General features: G+C 36.7%; 1 protein-coding gene across 2 annotated transcripts in view; it reads left to right on the top strand.

Annotated features, from left to right (window-relative positions):
- LOC137616065 (glutamate receptor ionotropic, delta-1-like) overlaps positions 1-20,030 on the top strand; it is a 158,789-nt gene that overhangs the window by 105,704 nt on the left and 33,055 nt on the right. For both annotated transcript variants that reach the window (XM_068345742.1, XM_068345741.1), the window contains exons 12-13: positions 15,215-15,305; positions 17,807-17,924. In XM_068345742.1, coding sequence (XP_068201843.1) covers positions 15,215-15,305; positions 17,807-17,924 — 209 coding nt within the window. The remainder of the gene's footprint in view (positions 1-15,214; positions 15,306-17,806; positions 17,925-20,030) is intronic.

Below are 20,030 nucleotides of genomic sequence, written 5' to 3'. Positions count from 1 at the left end.
GGTGGTACAATGTTTTTGTTGCTCTTAATACTTAAATATAAGGGTTCCTGGTAAATTACATAGAGTAGCATGGAAAGGGGACAACCTTGCCTTACAGATCTCATTACTGGAAAAGCATTACTCAACACCCCATTTATACATAAAACACTACGACAGTTATCATATAATATTTTTATCCATTCATTAAACACATCTGGAATACCTAACTTTGTCATAATCTTAAACAAAAAATCATGGTTTACAGTATCAAAAGCTTTATTCCAGTCTAATTTCAGAACTGCCATTTCAAGATCCTTTTCAAATGCATAATTAATAATATCCCTGATATTATTACAAGTCACTACTGACCTACCTTTAACACTACAAAATTGTTCCACAGATATTAATTTATGCATTACCTTCTTTAATCTATTGGCTAGTAATTTAGCTATAATTTTGTAGTCTACGTTCAACAATGAGATTGGTCGCCATCCACTCAAATCTTGATTATCACCTCCTTTGCTCAACAGTCTTATTATACCCATATTTTCTAAAGAGCAAACCTGTTGGCTGTCTAAAACATGCCCCACAACCTCCAGAAAATCATCTCTAATTACATACCAAAATTCTTTGTAAAACTCTGATGGTAATCCATCCAATCCTGGTACCTTCCCTGTCTTTAAATTTTGTATTACACCTCATAATTCAAACTTGCTTACATTGCAATCTAAATTTCTACAGTCTATATCATTTAATTGATTACAACATAAGTTCAGCAGTTTCTCTTGATACCGAGAGTCTCCTTCTACTTTGCTGTACAACTTTTCGTAAAAATCTTTAGCATAATTTAAAATTGCATCAGTGGATCTTAATACATAACCATTTTGCCCAGTAATATTCTGCATCAAGTGACTACTTCCAGCATTCTTCTCTCTCTTTAATAAATGAGTTGAAATTCTCTCTCCTTCCAAATTGTCTTTGATTCTGGTCCTTAAGTTTACTCCCTCACAAATTTCGTTTTGCATCTTTTCAATTTTATTCCTTAAAGAAATGATCGCTTCAAAATCTGCACTTCCAGAAATGGCGATTTGATATAATGCTTTTAATCTGTGTTGCATTAAGTTTATTAATCCATATCTCTCTGCTGAGATTTTCTTTGACATTTTAATAAAAACACTTTAAAATTCTCCTTACAATAATTCCACCATTCAATAATATCGATGAATTTATTTTTCTCTCCTTTTAAAAACTGCCATAGCGTTTGAAAATTTTCTTTAACCTCATTCCTTGAGAGGATGCTGACATTTAATTTCCAAGTACCTTTACCCGTTTTGGTTGCCAAGCAGTTAAAACTAGTAATCACCATACAATGATCTGAAAATGTGGCGGGTGCAGTGGAACAAGAAATAATGTGATTAAAACTTTTTACATAGATTCTATCTAAGCGAGAAGCATATTTCTCCTTAACATAAGTATATTCGGTTATCAAGGTGTCCTTGGCGGCATCCTTCATGCCGGTCGCCCTAATCAACTCTCTAAGATTTTTGGAAACCAAAGATTTATCACAAGTACTTACATCTTTTATGTGAGTTATACAATTAAAGTCTCCTGCGAATATTATATTTTCGACATTGTGTCTCAAAAAATAAAGAAGCCTATCAAAAAATTCTTCCCTCTCTTTCCTCTTATTCGACCCGGAAGGGGCATAGACATTTAGTAAATGAAGTACTTCTCCACCGACTCTTATCCTTAAGCTTAGAACTCTTCCCTCATGATCCACCTCTTGGCCTATAACCGCAATGGGCGATAAACGCTTGTTGACTAATGTGGCAACCCCTCCCTTTAAGCAAGTAGTGTGGTTTATAAACACTTTATAATCTTTACTCAAGTGATCTAAGGTGTTTACGTCTTTAATGTTATGTTCTTGCAACATTATTACGTCTAATTTGTAAAATCTGGCAAATGAAGCTAGTTTCATTTGCTTCTTTTCATCATTTAATCCATTAATATTTAATGTTGAAACAATCAAAGCCATGATATTTAAAAAAGGGTTAAGCAAATAAATACATCGGCAGTTATCCAAGCAATTTCCGTCTCTTTACGCTAGTCAGTTTCGTGCTTTTATTCTTTGTCATTTTGAGTTTACCCCCTTTCTTGAGTCTTACCACCCACTGCTGTTCCTTACCGGTATCTTCAGCAACTGCTGAATTATCTATACAACCACTAGTTGAATCGTCTTCTGAATCCGTCACTTCATCAATTACGTCCATTGTCTGTTCATCGTTACAATTTTCTGTCTCGTTTACCCTACTTAACGCAGCACACATTTCTCTATCGTCTTCATTTACACTTAACTGAGAAAAATTTTGTGAACCTATATCACTACCTACATCCTCTCTATGTATTTCAGCTACCACTATAGTTGATCCGTGGTGTTTTCCTCCTGGCTGCCACTTAACACTTCAATTATTTCTTCAACTGATTCCTCTTGATTGTACTTCAGGCGTGGTTCTTTCTCTTCCCCTGGTTCTACCTCATCAGCTCGTGTTTCTTTCGTAGTCATATCACCTGGAAGTTTACATACGTGCTGGCTATCTCGAGTTTTGTTTTCCGTTCCATGTCCCTCCGTTTTGTTTTCCGTTCCAAGTCCCTCCGTTTGGTTTTCCGTTCCATGTTCCTCCACGTTACTGGTGACTGAAGCTTTCTCTCGATTGACGTTATTCACAGACGTTCTCGTTCCCTTACTTTCTTCTACATTAGGGGCCCTGTTCCGTTTAGTCTGGATCTCGGGAAAATCAGTGCTGCTATATACGTTTATTTTGCCATCCAGTTCATAACTGCACTCAGCAGCCATATGATCCTCCCTACCACATTTGTAGCATGTTTTTTTCTGTCCACTATAGTATAAGACAACATTATGTCCTTGGATATTCAGTGACGAAGGTATACTCTGCTTCAATTCCATCCTTGCTGTGCAAGTGCCATTTAACAATCCCTCTGCTTTCCCATGTGAGAACTTGTTTCGCCTTATCCCAAAAACGTTCCCATACTTCCCGAGAATACTTTCCAAAATGTCATTATCCATTTCAAAGGGAGCATAATGAATCGATATATATGTGTATTGTCTGCTGAAGTTAATGATTCTGACAGATTTCCCATTTCCAACATCAACATCTCTCTCATCGTAACTTTCACAAAAGGACTGGAAAGCGACAGATTTACTAAATTTCAAGACAAATTTTGCTTTACTTAATTGTTGAAAACCCTCGATATCATTATGATCAATTTTCAATATATCAAAAACTACATCACAAACTTCGCTATAGTCAGGGCTAAAAGAGAAAAGTAGCCCTATGGAGTCCTGTCTCCTAAGGGTTGGGGAATAACCACTCATCTTACGTCTGACGTCAAGATCACCCGAGGCCATGTTTTTTCCTTGGCCGTACGGCATAGGTATTTCCCACTCCGAACTTTGCTTTTCAAAAACACTACACCACACCACACCACACCAAAAATCCCTTGCCCGATGTATTTACTGCCACTTCATACACAATTCTCGGCAAAGTACCACGAGCAAGCTGAAATGACGGATCTCTGGAACTTCCGTCTGTTCACCTCGACGGTTGTCTCGAAAGTCTTTCCAAAAATTGAAGTCTCCACGGACAACTAATTCGTTTTTCTCCATGATAATCATCTCAATGAGAGCACCGAATTGTTCAAAAAAGATACTCGAGTTTGTTCTAGGTTTGTAGATTGTTACAAAGGATATTCTTCTATTTTTTGGCGTAAAATTTATTTCTATATATTCAAAGTTAGTTACACTATTTCTTTTCAACGTTTTGAGATTTGAGTAACTTTTATTAATAAAGAGTCCGACACCCCCATCAGACCTACCTTCTCTCGGTATGTGAAAGAAGGCATGTGTGGGGGCGTCATTTCAGTGATCCAAGTTATTTAGCCATGTTTCAGATAATGCTAGCATATCCAAATATTTCTTGTTTATCAATTCTCGAATTTGAACAGTCTTATTACCTACAGATTGTATAATTACATAGCCACAGTTTATGACATCCCTAGTAACCATGATCAGTATTTTCCGCTAGTCTTTTCAATTCCAAGTCAAAAGCAATGTAGTCTCTAGAATTTACTGTGTGGTCACTTGGTCTGTTTAACTCTGTGCAGTTTATACACTTTGACACATCCGAATTATACTCCCCGGTGAAGTGTCTCGCTGAACATTTCCCGCAGACTTTATCTTCATTCTTAGACTTGCAATCTTTTTCAAAATGTCCATACTTATGACAGTGATAGCAGGTGATCACGTGGAACCTATCACGTATGTTATAGATACCCCATCGTAACGAAACTTTGTCCCCATTATCACGAAAAGCCCTCCGAACTTCGGGATCACATTTCAGCACATGATGGGTAACCCCCCCCCCCCCCCCCACCCCCCTCCCCCCCGCCCCCCGGCGGCATTTTTCTTCAGGACTACACTTATCTTATCTTCTATATTTTGGATATGGTCCAGACAGCGATTTCTTTAAATCAAAGCATTTACTACATCATCTTCATCATTGTATACATTGCATATCATTATTTTGGGTTTTAGTTTTCCTATTTTTCTCGTTTCAGTGTCAGCCACCAATGTCTGAATTTTGTTTGCTGCCTCTTCTCTGATCATATTGTTTCCAAAGTTTACAACAACATATCCATTCGTAGTTGACCTCATGTTAAGTATAGGAATGTCTTTAAGTGCTTGTTCAACCTCATGTTTTCTTTTAGTAATTTTAGTTGTTGTAGCCTATTAGTTGATTTAATTATCAACAGATTTTTTTCCTTAACTTTGTCGCAAATATCGGTTTCTCCGGTTTTGGGTCTATCAATGTTTGAAGTGTTGCTTTAATTGATTCCATATTCAAGGCAAGAATCTCAACTTTTTCAGTGTGGTCGGTGATCTGGGTGGAATTTGCTGCGTCTGCGCCAAGGTCCGAAAGTTTGTTTTCCAAATCATCTATTTTCGCATCTTGTTCGTTCAGGGCCAGATTACTCATGTTTATTAAATTGTTTTGTCTGGCATCACGTACGCAGTGAAGGCATAACTAATCTCCACAAAGCTTATTTAATATTCTGAAAACCTTCTTCATGAACTGAAAACCCATTGTATTAAGTGCATAGCCCCAAAAATTATTTTAAAGACTGAACAGACGGAGGAGTTGGATAATCCAAAATCCTCTCAATCTTTCCTTGGGTCAGGTTTAATTTCATCACAACTTAAAATGTATCCTAAAGAAGGTACTTTGCTTGAACCCACAATACATTTATCTTTAATCAATTTAACATTTCTCTGTTGCAAAATTGACAAAACTTTACATAAACTCTTGTCATGTTCCTCATTGGTAGCTCCGGCAATTAATATGTCATCTGAAAATACATGAACACCCTTGTTATTTGCCAATAATTCAGAGATAAACCTCTGAAATATACTTGGTACTGAGGACAGCTCAAAAGGCAATCTATGAAACTTATACAATCCCAAAAGAGTGTTCAAAATTAAATATTATTGAGAATTTTCCCTCAGATACCTGTAAATATGCATTTCTCATATCCAATTTTGAAATACTGACAAGAACCTAAATTTGCTAAAATATCATCCAATCTCACTAATTGAAATGTGATAACACTGGTTTGGGTTTGAGATACTTAAAATCTATACAAATCCTTATTTCATCATTAGTCTTCATTATAGAAACAATAGGACTGGCCCAATCTCCAGCATGCTCGATCTTGCTCACTATATTTCTACTTTCCAGTTCTTTCAAACTATTCTCAGTTTTACATTAATAATGGTAAGGAATAAATCAAACTTTTAGATACTTGGGCACATCATTTTCTTTTACCATTGATTGCCATTCATAATTTGTAATGGGTGACCCTACCACCACCTAATACTCAGAGAACATTTATACACAATCAGGATTAGGCCTACATACACTGATTGGGGTAATAAGAGGACAATTAAATCTATTATCACACCCATTATCAACTTTTACCCACTGGCATTTCAATTTCATCATGAAAGACCTACCTGCTAAATTTAAATCATTACTTACAACATTAAATTTTTGTTCCTTGACAACTTGGCCTTTAAAAAAACATCAAAGTCTAATTCACCATACACTTGCATTTCAACTTTGAAATAATTTTCTAAGCGTTTCCTTGTTGCTAATGGGGTTAAATTCAATTTACTATCATCATGCCGTGTAATAGTGGATGCACCACTGCCAGTGTCTAATTCAAATACTAGGGGAAAACCATTTAACATTAAAACTTCTCTATATGGTTTCTCATAATCATCAACAGAATCACTAGAATTCATATTAACATAAAAAATGTTTCAATAAATCATAAAATTGATTGATTGATTTGAGGTTTTCTGGATAAATCATAAGAATCATGGAAATTTTCATTAATAGGATTATGCTTACTACTGTAGTAGCCTCATCTACATCATGCGCTGTCTTAACATTCCTAGATTTATTTCCTGCTTTTTTTATTGGGACAAACTATACTCCCATGACCTTCCTAGCCACAGAAATAACATTTAGCATTCTCAAATTTACAATTATTAGCTAAATGGTTATCACGTCCACAATGAATGCATTTACCCTGAGCTTTACAATGATCACTTTTACATCCCCCTTTAGAGTCTGCACTAGAATTAGTCCTAGTTACCTTTTGCCTCACCTTGTTAACAATACCTGTAGGCCTATTATCTGTAAAAGAGCTTGAAGTATGAATACATTTGGTAACATATGCAGTTTCTAAATTGACAACCTTGGCAAGTAATTCACGAGAGGGTATTGATTTAAACTCAGAAGGATCAGCTAATGAAACCATAAAATAAACTTCCTAATCAATACCAATCAATAACTGTTCCTCCAATCATCGGTCAAAATCCCTATTAAATTCACACTCTTAAGCTAATAATTTCAGTTCTGCATAATATTCCTTCACTGACTCACTACTTTTCTTCTTTCTCTGTAGGAAATCACATAATGCTCTATGATAACTAGTTTTAGCTATGAAATGAGACTTTAGTTAATTTAATATGTTATCAAAAGGAACTGCAGACGGCAATTTCAGTAATGTTAACCTTCAGATTGTGGAAAATGTCTCTACTCCAACTGAAGAAAGCATCAGAGCCCTTTTTTGCTCTCATCTCTGTTACTTTATTTATTTCACAATTCATGGAAAATAAATCTAGCCAACAAAATAACTCCAACTTATCTGGGTTAAACTTGGAAATTGTCGGACTCCTTGTGGCTGCCATCCTTCCTGATGGGATATGGAACTTTAGTAGTCCCCAACTAATACAGCTGGACTTGGCTAACTCGATTACTAGAGTTTGGACGTTGGCCAGGCCTAAACTGGTATGCTAGGCTAGATACAGCAGTGACTGATTATGTTGGTACACTAACTCCTTATTCACTGGATTTTTCCTCGTCGCCACTGTAGCATCCTCGTCTATCAATACTTAGGATCCGAAAAGAAAGGTTCGTAATTCACTTGCTTTATTGTGGTATCTCAATTATAAATATGCAGATCCATGCTGCTGCTAATGTTACAGTTCATGGATGACGGAACACAGACAACAACACCCAGAAGGTTCAATACAGTAGAATAAGATAGTGTTTCTCAATAAATTACAGATACCTTCTCCTTGGATAGGCTGTCATTTTCAGATACTAACTGACTGCTCTGATGGGGCAGAGTATAAGATTATCATAGTCATTAGGTACCTCTTTGAGAAACGATATTGAGAAAGAGTCAAATCTAGCATAATTAACAACTGGAATTTGAGTTTTTGGCAACGTACTCTGGAACAAAGGAAAATTATAGTTCCTTCCACCCAATGGAATTAAACATTATATAGGATAGATCATTTAGTTCACTTACTCTCTTGGCTGAAGCTAGGAAAAGCAGAAAGGCAGTTTCGATGGTGAGATCCCTGTCTAGAGATTTATATATGGATTCATAGGGGCTCTTCTATAGGACCTAAGAGATATTTTCTACACAGACTTGTTGTGCCTTGGTGGCATCACCATTTGGGTGTTCTACAGATCAAAACTCTGAGTTTTATTGAGAGTAGAATGTTCCCATCAAGAGGAGATGAAAAGGAGAGATCAAACCCATTTTAGTTTGAAAACCTGGCTCAAGGTTGAGCAGTAGCCCCACATCGCAATGACTGAAGAAGAATTTCTCATTCCTCAGTAATGCTAGAAAAATCTGTAATCAGGGGAGTAATGGCCCTGAGTGGAGCTCTCCACGATACCAATTACAGAATGTTTCCCACTTGGCTTGGTAAACTGCTGTGGATGACTTTTGGAGGTATATAGAAAGTTGTAATGACATTACTTTTCCTGAGGATAAACCTTGCCAAGAGGGACACTGCATTGTTCTGTGCTCAATGATGGATCTTCACTGGTAGTTGGCATAAAAAAGGAGGGAGACTGTGCCTCCTTTTGGAGATGTAAGATACAACTGTGTAGTTGTTGCTCGTCAACACCATGGAAAGGCTTTTGAGAGTCTAAGAAATGGAGTGTTTCTTGCAGAACGCCAGGGTTGCAGCAAGACCGAGGACATCATTGCTCTAGGAGGGTTCCTGGTGACTCTTCCTCTGAGGATTTATATGCTCTCCTAATTGTTTCCAAGTAGTTGATGTTAAAAAAGTCTTGTTTCTATGAGACCACAGACCTAAAAACTATTCTCTCCTTAGGTGAGCTCCCCACCCTTGACATGAAACATCAGAAAGTTGAAGGTGTTTTGGGAGATGCACCTGAAGGAGTGTTCCTCCTAACAGTTTTTCCTTTCTCAATCACCATTGGAGATTTGTCACTATTTCCTGGGGCACCAATAGCAGGGTTAAATGGTAGTCGGATACTTAAGACTATTGGGTCTTCAGAACCCCCTGCACCGAGCGAAGATGCATTCTCCCAAAGGGGATTAATTTCTCTAATGAGGTGAGGTGTCCTAGTAGCTTGGCCAAGAATGAGAAGGAGGCAATTTTTCTCTCAAGAAGGTTTCTGCCACATTTCTGAATCTTGCTATCCTGTCAGCAGATGGAAATACTCTGGCCTACACTGAGTTTATATCCATACCTAGATAGCTGATGGACTGTTGGAGGATAAGACTGGACTTCTCTAGATTTATCTGAATCCCCAACTCCTTGCAGAAGTTGAAGAGAAGATTCTGTCTTTTATGAGCAGGGTTCAACAGACTGCTAGGGGAAGCCAGTGATCCAGATATCTCGGAAGCCTTATGTCCATGGCATGAGTCCTGGCTGAGACAAGGGTAATGATCCTGGTAAAGACCAGAGATGCTGTTGATAGGCTGAAGCATAGCACCTTGTATTAAAAAACTGTTTTAAAAGGGAATGCCTAGGTGTTTCCTTGAGGCAGGATGAATGGGAACCTGAACATTCACATCCTTTAGGTTTAGGATCAGAAGGAAGTTGTTCTTCCTGCTTCCCTGAATAACAGTGGCCGAAGTCTCTATTTTTAAACATTAGTTTCAAGACAAACAGAATCAAATGGGACAAATATATGACAGGTCTTCAACCTGGAAAGCCATCTTAAGACTTCCTCTACGGCTACTTTTGCAAACATCTTAGACGGCGCCTCTAGTGAGAGAAGGTCCTTGTCTCCTAGGCTGTTGAAAGTCTATAAGAGAAAGAAGTCGCCTTTGCTGGTTGACCCATTTAATACATCGAGTTCCTTTCGGGGTAGTTGAGGGATGGGCATCTAAAATGCCACAGCTCTCCTCATAAAAGAAGCCTGACTGACATTCTTTGATTTCTAAGCCAGTGGTCACATCTGATTGCGAAAAAAGAGAGGGAAGTCTATCAGGTTGAAGTTCCTCAAACAGTGTTCCTAGAAGACAACTATTTAGTAAATCTAGCTGAGATGGCGTCGCATCTTTTTAGGATATAGTTGCCCAAAGGGAGACTCTCAAGTAAGAATTCCCGAGCCTTGGGTCCTGACCTCGAGAGGTACTCTGTTTCAGGGTAATCTTAGCACACCTATGTTATATCAAGAAGCATGATACAGCCCCCAACCAGGGATCCTGTCAGGAACGGGCCTGAATGGCAGGCATAGCAGATATTCTTCATTTTGGGACCCAAGAAAAAGGAGGGGAGGTTAGGTAATTTTCTCTAGGTACAATCGGTATCAAGCTTTGAGATTGAGGGAATAATGTCTATAACACACTGTCTATTAGTGATTTGCGTGTGAGAAGATCCATCCAGGCTCCCTAAGCAATGGATTTGGCTTATGATCTTGATGAAATGCGAGGCGTCTGAATCAGACATTGTATCCTCAAGGGGGGCTACATCAGCTGGGCTGGTGTCCGCGCGCACCGAGGTTTTCCGGAGAGTCATTAATAGTGATTGTATCATGATCATGAGATATTTCCATTTTGTGGAAAACTTATAGTTTTATTTTGATAAGCCTGTCAAAAGATTTAATGTTTCTTCAAATTTCCTTTCTCTCTCTAACAACATTCAATGAGAGGAGAGAAGAGGAGGCAGAAAACGAACAGGAGGAGCCCTGCTCACTCGTATTATACAAGTTTTTACCTCTAACAGTTTGTAAGGGAATAACAGGGATTTTTTTTCCTGAACTCGATCTGTGAGAAAAGGATTTTTCTAAGGCAGACCACTTAGGGTGCCTTCTACGAGGACCATGTCTATGGCATATAATTACTGTGACATCTATTGCAGATGTGGGTGTCACTCGAGGAAAAAAGGGGAAAATAATTCTGGCATTCTTTTGAGCATGAAAAAAAGGTTCACATGAAAAATGTTTGTTCCAAAAAACCGTGTAAAATTCGAATCATTATGAACATTAGGCAAGATACTTGTGAGAGTATGTTGTGGTAAAGTAACAGGTTTGTCAATTATATAACCAATAGTTGTTTGGTTATGATAACAAGATTGTCGGGGATTGTAAGCTGATACTACCTGATAGAGCCAAAGCTGACAGTGGAACATGTGCATGAGGGATTCCATTTGTATGCGAGCTTGGGTTGTGGCAGCATAATAAAGACGTTCATTATCAGGTGACAGTATAATACCAATCATTCGGAAGAATATGATTATGCGGTGAAATGGTGGAGTGTTCTGTGATGTCATTATGGGTTGGCACAGCAGCGCATTCAGTGATGCCATTATGGGTTGGCACAGCAGTGCATTCAGTGATGTTATGCGTAGTGACAGCGGTGCATACAGACTTGTTTGCCTGAGAGCACATCCGGGCCGAGTCAGATCTGGACAACATGCTCAGAATTAGGGAATGTGTTATAGTTACTATTGACATCCTAGCAGTTTGTTTGGAAGGAGAAGACAGAATAGGTTCAGAGCATCCTGGTCTGATCTAAGTTGCTGCTGAGGACACAGCCAAAGTAGCCCAACCAACCTCAAAACATTGGAATAGGAAGTTCTGGGATAAGTCCATAGAACTCCTAAAGGAGGAGCTGTACCGAGGATCCTTGATGGTATGAGGAAAGCCCTTGACGTGAATAGGAAGATAAAATGGATTCTCCAAGAGGGCAGCCATCGTTTCATGAGGGGAAATAGCAGTCTGAACTCTAGGATTTCGCATATGCGAACAGGGATGGATAACTTTTGACGCCTTGATGGGAGACATCTTCCAACAGCGAAAAGTAAATCTAGGAGAAAATTGACCATATAATGCTCACCACTCGATACACTAGTGAGAGGCTAGGGAGATCTATGCATATTCTGAATAATCAGGATCCAAGGATACTGGGACTGGATCTAGCTTAGGGAGCACAGTGACCATACCCAAGGGATCTGTCACAAGCATCAACCCGAGATCACTAGGCACAAGATCAATATTAGTTGATAATACATATAAACATTATGATCATCAATAAATTATCTTTAAGGTTGTCATCCCCTATAACTGGAGCCTCAGATGACTCAAGACACGAAGGAACAGAAAGAGGGATATCTTTCGATACTTCTTACCATTATTGGAAGGAGAAGATTGCTAACGATTTTTCTTAGCTCATTTCTTGCATTAAGAAAGAAATCTCTCCCTCTGGGAGGACGGCCACTCCCTACAATACCCATATGAAATTCCACCTGATATTATTTGCCACTGCATTAGCCATTGTCAAGCGTAAGCATAGCACATATAATAACAAGTGAGCAAGTCCTGAACGCGGACATGGTCCTCGTAGAGGACATACCTCCGCCAAGGTGACAAACAAACAAACAAACATGACCTTGGCTTTCAAGTGACCTTGACCTTCAGGTGACCTTGACCTTCACGTGACCTTGACCTTCACGTGACCTTGACCTTCAAGTGACCTGCTTGACTTTTGACCTTCAAGTGATCTTTGTTCATTTGCCACTGATACTTAATATGACATTGATATAATGCACCAATATGACCTTGACCTTTGACCTTTATAAATTTGAACATCACCCATGGGTTGCGCCTGGACTAGGACTTCCCTGTTGGCTTATGCAAAAGTCAGTGCTTTATTTCTGTCTCTTGATATGGCCACTTATGTCATAGTGACACCAGTGACCCCTGTGACCTTGACCTTGGGGTGACCTTGACCAAAATTTAATCAGTTCTTCCATACACATTGGGGAACTACTTGGCCAAGTTTGAAGTGATTCCGTGTAGAAATGTGGCCTCTACGTTGTCCACAGACAGACAGACAAACAGAGAAACAAACAAACAAACAAACAAACAAACCGAACCGAAAACATAACCTCCGCCGCTTGGCGGAGGTAATAAGCACACTTAGTGACAATGATAAAGAAAAGATACAATGCACTAAGCACTACAAGAGGAACTCCAGTGTGGAGTATGTTAAGTCGTGATTGGAGAGAGAAGAGGAGATTCTTATCAAAACGGCGACCAGAAGATGAGTGAAGCCTACCGGCAGCCTCACATAACACGGCCCAGCAATTGGGTCAACCGAGAGAAAAAGGCTATTGAAATCTTGAAAGTTAAGGAAAAGTCGACTAATCAAGACGTAATCTAGGTGACTTATTGCATTCATATCTTTCAACATAGTTACGGTATATTTATTTTTATAATAAATTAAGTATCATATATTACCTGGCATTATCTTCCCAATGAACGGTTATAATAACAACAAAAGATTTTTCTTTTTGAAAAACAAAGTCATGACCATCATTCAGATTTGCACAGAAAACTCAAACGATTGAATGTATGGTATATCTACTTCTATAATAAATAAGGCAATACATTGCCTGGCCTCATCTTTTAAATAAACACGTAAGAAATTATGAGTATCTTCTAGCTTTACACAAAACAAATATTAAGTGAAAAAGATTAGTTATTGCACACAAAAACATTTGAAACAAGTGAGCAAGTCCTGAACGCGGACATGGTCCTCGTAGAGGACATACCTCCGCCAAGGTGACCTTGACCTTCACGTGACCTTGACCTTCACGTGACCTTGACCTTCAAGTGACCTGCTTGACTTTTGACCTTCAAGTGATCTTTGTTCATTTGCCACTGATACTTAATATGACATTGATATAATGCACCAATATGACCTTGACCTTTGACCTTTATAAATTTGAACATCACCCATGGGTTGCGCCTGGACTAGGACTTCCCTGTTGGCTTATGCAAAAGTCAGTGCTTTATTTCTGTCTCTTGATATGGCCACTTATGTCATAGTGACACCAGTGACCCCTGTGACCTTGACCTTGGGGTGACCTTGACCAAAATTTAATCAGTTCTTCCATACACATTGGGGAACTACTTGGCCAAGTTTGAAGTGATTCCGTGTAGAAATGTGGCCTCTACGTTGTCCACAGACAGACAGACAAACAGAGAAACAAACAAACAAACAAACAAACAAACCGAACCGAAAACATAACCTCCGCCGCTTGGCGGAGGTAATCATAACCATCATAGTGGACGGGGTTTTAACTAATGGTGGAAAAAAATGTTTACAGAACAAAATATTAACAAGTAAAAAGTAGATATTAAAGTAGGATATAGTGTACGGAAATTGACTGTCTTATTTAATAGGAGGGGTACCAAGAGGAATAATGAAGGTAAACGATTAGTAACCCTTCAAATTGCCTCCCACTGGCCAATGTCAATAAGGCGATGCTTCTGTTTCTATAGCGACCTTATTTCTGTTGGAAGACTATAGGTAACCAATCATGATATTATAACATAGAAAACAGAGCTAGGAGTAACCCATCTAAATGACTCAGAAGTTTGTATCAGTGGGAATAAATAGCTTTTAGGTGATAGGCTCTAGACTGTTGGTACTTCCTCTCTTACAAGAAATATTATATCCGCTTATAATAAGTTAAGTTAACTGCTTATTGAGGAGTTTAATTTTAGTTAGAGTATTAAATTAGATTCAAACTCTTACCTCTAACAGTTTTGTATGTTTTGATAAGTAAAAAATAAATTCACAATATCATTTATGGCTATGCATATTATTTTTCTAATGTTTTAATATGATTTAGGGGAATGTTCATGATTGTAAAATATAGTTTAATATTTTACCCCAAAAATAACCCATAGCTCTAAAGCTTAAAAACACACGGCTTTAGAATGCTTGTAAAAAACTTTTGTTATGACTTTTACTACCAGAAATTAAATACGTGCTGAAGGATGAAAAGTTTATGCAAGCGGTTAACTCTCTTAGCCTAGAGATTGAAACAGAGATACTAAATTACCAGTAGTGAATTTTTTGAAAGTTTTTGTATCCAATTTTATTGTATTTTACTTTGATTAGTGGTAGGCCTTCATTTCATCCCTTTTACCCTGATTGCTTGAGCCTCCCTCTTGGTGGTCATCCTGCTATCACCATACATAATTTCGTTAACCATCTGTTTTTCATCCCTTGTCATCGCACGTGTAAATGATCAATATTTTTAATTTCTCAGCATTTTCTTCCAGTTTCTGGATACCATACTTTTTCACCCATTTTGCATTTATAAGATGATCACAATCTTCAAATTTTTCTTCAGCTAGGAATTGTAATGTTCTAAGATTACAATGCCTTTATAGTGGCATTATATTGCTTTGCTAAAAATTGGTTTGCCTGTTAACCATTTAATAGGAACCATACTCTTTGAATTGTTGTGTAAGTATGTATGAAATTCTTAAGAAATTATTTACATATAATTTGCTTACAGATCTAAGCCAATTGACACTGTTGAGGAGTTGTTGCGGAGCAGCGTAAGACTGGCTATTAGAAGTAAAACAAATACCTACTCAACAATGGTGGTAAGAAAGAGTATTGTTAATGTTAATTCAAATTATAATTATTTGTTTCATATGCATGGTATTCACAGCAGATGTAAGATCTACTTTGATTATTTTTTTTTTCACTTTTTGTGCAAGTAGTTACTGGATGTAAAACAAAAGATGTTTACTTTTGTGAAAATCCTTATTTACAGGTACTTTTTCCTTTCCTCTTGAATGAGGCACAAAGTTTTGTTATGGTATTTTTATTTTCTTCTCACGTCATCGAACACGCCTAAAATGCTAATAAATTATAACATAAACTTCCGCAACATTAGAAGGTTCATTTGTGAAGAAAGACAAATGATGAAATAAATAATTATCAAGGAATTTAACAAACAAGTATATATAGTACACTGTAATAACACGAACAGTGGTGTGAATGGGAAAGTTAGAGTAATTAAGGTCTGGCTCTTTTTTTTTACCATTTCAGTCCCTTTTAAACTTTTGAATATCTGCATTAATGATATTACTTGGAAGACAGTGCCACAGGTAAATGGTGAACAAATAATGTTGGGATAAATAATATTGTGCTTGTAAAAGAAAAATGAAGAAGGTGCAGTGTCTTTCAGTTATATATCATTACTGGAAAAAGAAAACCACCCCATGCAAATCCTCTTGTCTCAAGGATTAGTATTTTTTCAACAATTGCTCTTTTGATGATGAGAGATGTTCTTACCTTGTGCACAGATACCATGTGTTTCTCTTTTTATCAAAGGGGAAGTGAATTGCCATAAGATTTGTTCCTAAGGTGAGATTCTATTGTAGTACTCTGTAGCCTTGTGATAATCTTTAGTTTTAACTTTATGTGATTGTGATTACTGTGCCAGTTTTGACTTTATCATTAGCTAGTTTATTACTTTCTTTAATCACACTTGGTTAGGTATTAGTTTGTTTTCCCATCACTACAGTTTCATTGCAGATTTATGATCCCAGACTAGTGATTATAAGATTGTCTTTAGAAAATGTAAATTAGGGGCTAGGTTCTGTATCATGTGTGCCCAATATAAAAGTTATTTCCTTTGTTGCCGAAAGAGTTGATTTATAAATTACTGTTATTTTTATATTCTTACCATGTTTCGACAAAGTATTAGAAGTCATGTCTTTTAGCATCACTTTGAATTTCCCCAATTCTGAAAAAAACTGGCCTTTTTAATCCATGTTTACCGTGTTTACTTTGGAAATGTAATCAAATCGATAGTTATCATTAATAGTATGAATTTTCCCAAATCATCAAACACATTTATTTGATATTGTTATCTTGCAGCTCTTGAAAAATGGGGTGAGCTTTGAGTTCAGTGAATCATGATTATCCTCGTTACTTTCATGCAACTCGTGTATCTAAATTATCCAAAAAATATATTAGAAGGCACTGACAATTGAATACGTCCTTTAAACACCTATTTTCAACATTGGGGTCCTATTTATTTGTAATTACCTTTTCTTAATGATCTGTCCATTTCCATATTGAAAATATAAGCCTGTTATACAGTATTTACACCGACCTGATAATGTGATGATACTAATACTTTACGCCATCAAAATATCAAAACAAAATTCAGTTAGTAGATTGTCTTCAACAGCAATGATTCCCAGAAATATAAACTGAGTAACATTAAAAAAAAGAAAAAGAATGGGGGCTTAAAGACATGTAATTCAGTAAAATGACATTTGAATTATGATATTGATAGAAAAAGGACGTTGACCACAATGGATGAAAAAAGTATTTAATATGATAATAGAGAGTGCTAAAACTCTTTACCATGAATGTAGTATGGCCTAAATCATATTGCAGTACTGTTCCATTTTCTCTTTTGCAATCTTCAGGCTATATTTATTAAATCGTCAAGATATACAACATTGTAATTGAAGATTAATAAGGTGTGTGTAAACATTATACAGTCTTATACATATTACGGTTTCTTTCTTGAATGTTCACTATATGAAAATAAGTTGGATGTAAATGTTTAAATTGCATACAAAATATTTCATTTCAGAAGGAGTGGTATCCTTGAAGTCAGAATTTTATTGCAGTATCCATTTTTAATATCAACTACATATAAGCATAAGCTTTTATGAGTGAGAGTTGTCAAATCCCATATGGCCTTCTTAATACCTTTTGATAATAGATTATTAATGGAAAAAAAAATTAACTAAATTTCAAAGATGGAAATTTGTAACTTGCTAGTCTAGAGCAGACTAATGAATTACTATACTCGCAAATAATGGAAAATATTCTAAATAAAGCATAGCAAAAATAGAAAATAAAATAAGAGAAAACTCAATAAGTAGAAGAGTAGTTAGGTATTAAAATGATCTCTTCCCATAGTTAGCAAATGTAGGTTACAATGAGAAAAAGGCAAAGACAGCAACAGTCTTGTAGAGCAATGAGTACCAGGTCATAATTCCTGGTCCTAAATCATTATAATCAATACTGTTGTTCACTCCTTTAAATATGTGATATGATCCATTTCATTTTCCAGCAAGAGGAAGATGGTATCCTACATAAAGGACGTGATCGAGTCGGCCTTTTCTCTGGGACAGAAATCAATACGTGGGAATTTTTCCGGATTATTGCCGATGGAACTTATGCTCTTGTTGGTAGGTACTGAATACTTATTATCATTATTATTATTATTATTATTATTATTATTATTATTATTATTATTATTATTATTATTATTATTATTATTATGATATCCACCATCGATAGTCTTGCACATTTAATTCCAAAATGTTGGCCGATTAGCAATTATGATGGGATAAGATCATTCTGTAAGAACTTAAGTTTGTTAATAATATACATCTTGCGCCTTTTAACAAGTAATGAACTGTTTCAAGCTAATAATTAGACATTACCAACTATAAAGTGATGGAAATAAATACATGATAAAAGTCTACATTGCCCATCGTGTGCCATTCCTTGTGTCTTTGTGTGTGATACACAGATATGTATTAGTTCAATGTATTTTTTGTATATATCTTAGCTCAATGAAATTACTCTACACAAACACCTGCTTTTTCAGTTGAAGTATTTACGACTAAAATAACTTTATTCTTCATAAACTAAACCGTTTTTATATAGTCAGAGGGTTAGGGTAAGTAATTCTTCTTGTACCTTTTCATGCTGCCACATAATAGACATAATAATGTTTAATAAAAACTGTCAACTGAAATGAAATGCATTAGATTTTCCCGGGGTCACAAACATTATAATTAATTTGAGCTTTTTTTAATGTTCATTTGTCATTACTTATGTACGGTATGTTGAATCTTAGCTTATTGGCTACCTTGGTTTGTTCCCGTATACATACTGTTTACAGAAATAAATGAAAGTGTCCCAAAAATTTAAATTGTTGAAGAGGAACAACACATTTCGTAATGAATTATCAATATTTTTTAATAATACAATAAATATGGGTACTCGCTACCTGTATATGGAGTTCCACTCATTCTTCTGTAGTTGAAGACTTTCCGTTGTCTGCTATTTGGTGTAGTAGACTGATTAATTATTGTCCTCTGCAAAAATTTCTCCTTTCTTATTCTATCTCTTTTATATTTTGGCAACACTTACAATTCTTTTCAATAGACCTAATATATGTAATAAGGGTTAAAGATATAAAAAAAAATTTATATAAAGTATGATAAACTGGACTGCACTCCACTTTTTTATAATTTTTGTGTTGGTTCTCTCTCTCTCTCTCTCTCTCTCTCTCTCTCTCTCTCTCTCTCTCTCTCTCTCTCTCTCTCTCTCTCTCTCTCTATATATATATATATATATATATATATAGGTTGATAGATAGATAGATATTAAGAATTTTTATGTAAAAAAGTTGACGTAGGATAAACATCGTTGGGAGAGGTGCTGTGTGATCTCCTAAACCTTCCCTCTGGAACTGAGAATCCACTGGAACAAGAAAATACCAAAGTGGTGTTAGCTTCCTTGTTCCAGTGTCAGTGTATCAATGTGCATAGCACAGACTCGTATTCAGGGTCAATTAAATCCGTTCTAGCGTCTCTTGCTGATATATACGTCAGATAATCGATGGATTACCATATTCCATATTTGGATTAAGGTTCATATGACTCCCTTCCCTACTAAGGCAAAGTAGGAGGTTGGTCTTGGAGACCACACAGCACCTCCCCAAAATAGGGTTTTCCTTCATTGAATCCCCCCTCTTTAGGCTTGATGCCCTGTGGGGTTTCCAAGAATTAATACCAGGGAAATATTAATGTTGACTGATGTAGTATGTTATAAAAGACGATCATCTAAAACCAAAAAACCATTAGTTTGTGTGTACCTTGGCAAGAATAAAATAAGTTTGATATTCACCTTATAAGAGAAGATCCCAAAGCAGGGAGCTAGTTACTTGAGAGTTTTCTCTTGAGCCTGATTTTCTCCCTTAGGTGCCATGAATGAGCCAAGCACAACAGAACAACACACGTGTGTTGTAACCCGTGGATTGGTTTTAGGTAGTGTCTTAAAAACACCACATCCAGATCAACCTGTAAAGCTCTGTATGTCCTGAATTACATCTTAGCAAAAGATGCCAATAAGATAGTAAACTTCCCCACAAAGTGTGTTTGTTCAGACACCAAATAAATCTCATACTATTTAATAGGGAATATCTGGTGGCGAGGCTGGAAGACAAGCCATTAAGACTTTTATGCCAGGTGGCACCAGACAACCACTAGATATTAGGAGGG

Source organism: Palaemon carinicauda, chromosome 22, assembly GCF_036898095.1.
Source record: "Palaemon carinicauda isolate YSFRI2023 chromosome 22, ASM3689809v2, whole genome shotgun sequence".
Taxonomy (NCBI): Eukaryota; Metazoa; Arthropoda; class Malacostraca; order Decapoda; family Palaemonidae; genus Palaemon; species Palaemon carinicauda.
Note: the sequence above shows the minus strand (reverse complement) of the source record. Positions and strands in the feature narration are given on the sequence as shown.